Genomic DNA, 3,654 nt, shown 5'->3' on the forward strand with positions numbered 1-3,654 from the left:
TTATTTACTTATTTAAATATATTTTCCGGTTCAACAAGAAAAAAACACATCAGAAAGAGGAGTATAGATGTAATGCTGGTTTAAATCTGTTTTAGTCATACCAAGACTATATTATATAGTTCAACATTTTGTCTATAAATTGGTATCTTACCCCAAAGTAGTTGTGTGGAACAAAGCCCTCCCTGCCACAGAGCGAGGCCCACCACCAATCCGACCCTTCAGGTTTCTGCAGGATGGTGACCATGTCTCCCTCTTTGAAGCTCAGCTCATCAGGTGCCTGAGCCGGGTAGCTCCACAGAGCGTACAGCACCCCGCTGTTCTCCACACCCATGGCCTCCTCCATGCCTGGTATCAAAAAGAAAACAGGATTAAAGAAATTTATATGAGGTTGAGTAGAGGAGTATAATTCAATATGATCACCCTTAATAGCAACCATGTCCTAAAAACAACAGATGGAATAGTGACCACATTAAAACACTTTAGGTTGATAAAGCATACAGTTGCACATATATTCACTTGCTACAGTTAGATAGCAAGTTTATGATCTGTATTGCATTTATTTTCTTTCTTAATTTACATTAGTATCTATTTATTTGTTTGTTTTTGGTTTGTTTGTTTTTTGTAGGTGCTGTTGTTGCTGTTTTTGCTTTTTTTGTTAATTTTGTTCTTTTTTTAATTATTTGTGTTTCTTGCTAGTTCGCTTGCTGGCATTTTGAAAGAGCCTTTTGGTTTGCATACGGCGCAAACTATTGTTGTACTGTCTGATTTTCTATTGTACTTGTAAATAACAATAAAACTTGGAGAGAAAAAGAAAAAGAAAACAGGATAAATATGCATATACAAGAAACATTAAAGGTTATACTGTCAACTTTTTATTAAATATTAAGGAATTCATTGCTTTATTTGAAACTCCTTTCTGTATTTTTCCTTAAAGAAATACTTAGAAATACTGTTGGTTATTATGTGCATTGAATATGTTTGTGACTTGTGTATATGTGTGTGTGTGTGTGTGTGTCTTTTTCTCCCAGGTGGAGCTGTTTGGCTAGGGGGCATGTTCAATCTTCACATAGTGTTTTCTGTTTTGCTACGGTTTCCAGTTTGAGTGATCTGTTTCCTCAAAACGGTGTGACATGGTGAGCAGCGGGCTTCTAGGTATGTTTTCCCCTATTTGTTGGGTTTGCAAGAGGTGTACCCAATTAGTAATAGCATCTGGTAAATCTTTACTTATTGTTCATAGATTTTTTGGTTTTTATTCCACACTTGCTTTGGCAATGTAGTTGTATATTTTAACATGCCAACAAAGCCCCTTTGAACTGACCTGAATAAAACCCAAAGTATTAAAAGGCAAAGCACCTGTGCAACACAACAGGTTGTTCAACGCTCCACTGTCTCTGTTCAAATAAATGTTTTTGATACGTTTGGAATCAGTTTCAAAGGCTTTTCCATCCTGCCAAAAATACAGATTTGATATGTATGGTCATACATTAGGATACCAAATATTATCACAAAAATCCTATATTATTCAGAGCTTTCCATCACAATGTGTGCTGTTGATGAGTCCTTGAGTAAGACACCAGAACCCTCTCTGTTACCTTTAGGTTACTTTGAATGAGAATATTGGTCAAGAGTCATGAATGTAATCTTGAGTTCTATGATGGGTGTTTTAGTATCAGCTACATTACATGCCTGTGTGTGAATGACTGAGCTCAAACTCACATTTAACAGTTAAAAGAGCAAAGGTCAGAGCACCAATAAGTGGAGCAATGTTTGACTCTTAGCATTTAATAGCATAGTGTCATAGGGTGTGTGTGTACTGATGCATGTGTGGGTGTCACTGCCTCACCCCTAAGGAAGCTCTCACACTCCTCAAACCCAACAGCAAAAGGATCACACTTTTGAGAGGCAATGGCGCCATCGCTCTCTGTCATGGCCATCACAGCAGCTCCATTCCTCACCAAAAATTCACACAGAGGACGGTCGTTACAAGAGGCCGCACAATGCAGCGGGGTCCTGTGGGCCAAAGAACTGCCAGTTAATATATGGAGAGTAGACGCTGCTGTTCTGAATATATCACATGTGTAGATATAAACGGCTCATGCTAAGGTAACAAAAACACAACAATTCTTATTTCAAGGTGATTATAGACTATAAAAACATAGTTATGAATGTTATACAATTTCGTCCATTAGTTGTCCCTAAATCTTTCACACTGGACCTTTAAGTACAGCACTTGGGTAAATGTACTTACCGTAAAACTTCAAATATAAGCCTAGTCCCAATTAGATGGCCATTCCCTTTTACTAGCCGGGTGTGGCTACACGTTTGCACAAATAAATGTCTGTCTCAGTTAGAAGCCCAGTCGGGTTACCATGCGGTACATTTTTATAGAAGTACTTTTAATGTATAAAAAGATTGTTGGCTACCTGCTGGAGTTAATGTTAGTATGTACGCTTAAACTTATGTTAATATGGACTTATTACTTACAGCATTAGCTTGGTAAGATTCTCCACAATTCAGTCATTCATTTCATTTTACTGAAACCATGAGCACCAAAGTGTGTTTTGTGTGAAAGGAAATAAAAGCCTGTCCTATATAGTGCCTGTCCCAAATATAAGTCTATTGAGTTTAATGATTTAAGGAAATGATAGCCTGCACCATTAATTGAAGATTTACGGTAGTTAAATTCCACCACTGAAGAGAGGATATATAGATTGAACAGAATAAACAGATATTTACCAGCCGTGGCTGTCTGGTGCGCTGACATTGGCTCCAATCCGAACCAGGAAGTCCACCACGTTGTAATGGCCCCCACAGATGGCATTGTGAAGGGCGGTGATGCCTTCATCGTTGGGTTGACTCGGGTCGTTCATCTGTTGAAGACATTTTACACAGAATAGATTCATCAGCTAAACTGTAATGTTACAAATATATTCTTAAACTTTTAGAAATCAGTAAAGTTTTATGTTAAATGAAGAAGTTTTTCTGCAACTGGCCTTATCCACTTTATCTTCCTTACAAAACTACTGTCAGGATCACCTTAACTGACTCTTTAACCCACGACTAAAATAGAAGTACTGCATGAGCAACTTCTAGACAAATATATATCTGTGTGAAGAAGAAGCAGCAGTGGTGTGTTGAATAAAGGAATGCAGACTCAGCAAAACCTCCCTCAGAGAATTAAAGTAAAATATCACATATATTTCCAGTGCTTCTTAAAGTCTAAATCCAGAACTTGAGCACCAATTTTACTGTCTGAGTTCACAGGTCAGACGGCTTTTATGAGTTTTTACCTTATACAATATTTTATGGAGGCTGCTGATGTAAGCTAAAAAGAATTCACCCTCACAGTGAACAATGTAACTAAAATGACAAATGCAAAGTGCACCATTGCCTATATTTTAACTCTCTGAAACCTGAAACAACATCATTTTTATTGTGCTATGTTCAGTCGCCTTTCAAAAGCTTTTTGACCCTTTGAAACCTGAGGAATGCATGATTTCTTTCCAAAACATGAGGAAAAAAGGAAATGAACTTTGCAAGAAATGCAACACAAATTGAAAAAAATTAGTTAACTGTGACAATCCAAAGAAAATGTCCAGAAAACTTCATTTATAGTTACAATAATTTAATATTTAAATTATTGTATAAAAACAT

The 3,654-nt window shown here is 36.9% G+C and overlaps 1 protein-coding gene across 1 annotated transcript; it reads right to left on the minus strand.

Moving 5' to 3' along the window:
• Positions 1-31: 31 nt before the first annotated feature.
• On the minus strand, positions 32-2,870 carry LOC121963183 (relA-associated inhibitor-like; the record flags this gene model as incomplete). The annotated part of the gene is made up of 3 exons (XM_042513508.1): positions 32-345; positions 1,844-2,010; positions 2,737-2,870. Coding segments are annotated over 3 exons (540 nt in total), but the record flags the coding sequence as incomplete, so codon positions are not given.
• Between the last annotated feature and the right edge of the window lie 784 nt (positions 2,871-3,654).

This window comes from Plectropomus leopardus, unplaced genomic scaffold (genome assembly GCF_008729295.1).
Source record: "Plectropomus leopardus isolate mb unplaced genomic scaffold, YSFRI_Pleo_2.0 unplaced_scaffold10299, whole genome shotgun sequence".
NCBI classification, from domain to species: Eukaryota; Metazoa; Chordata; class Actinopteri; order Perciformes; family Serranidae; genus Plectropomus; species Plectropomus leopardus.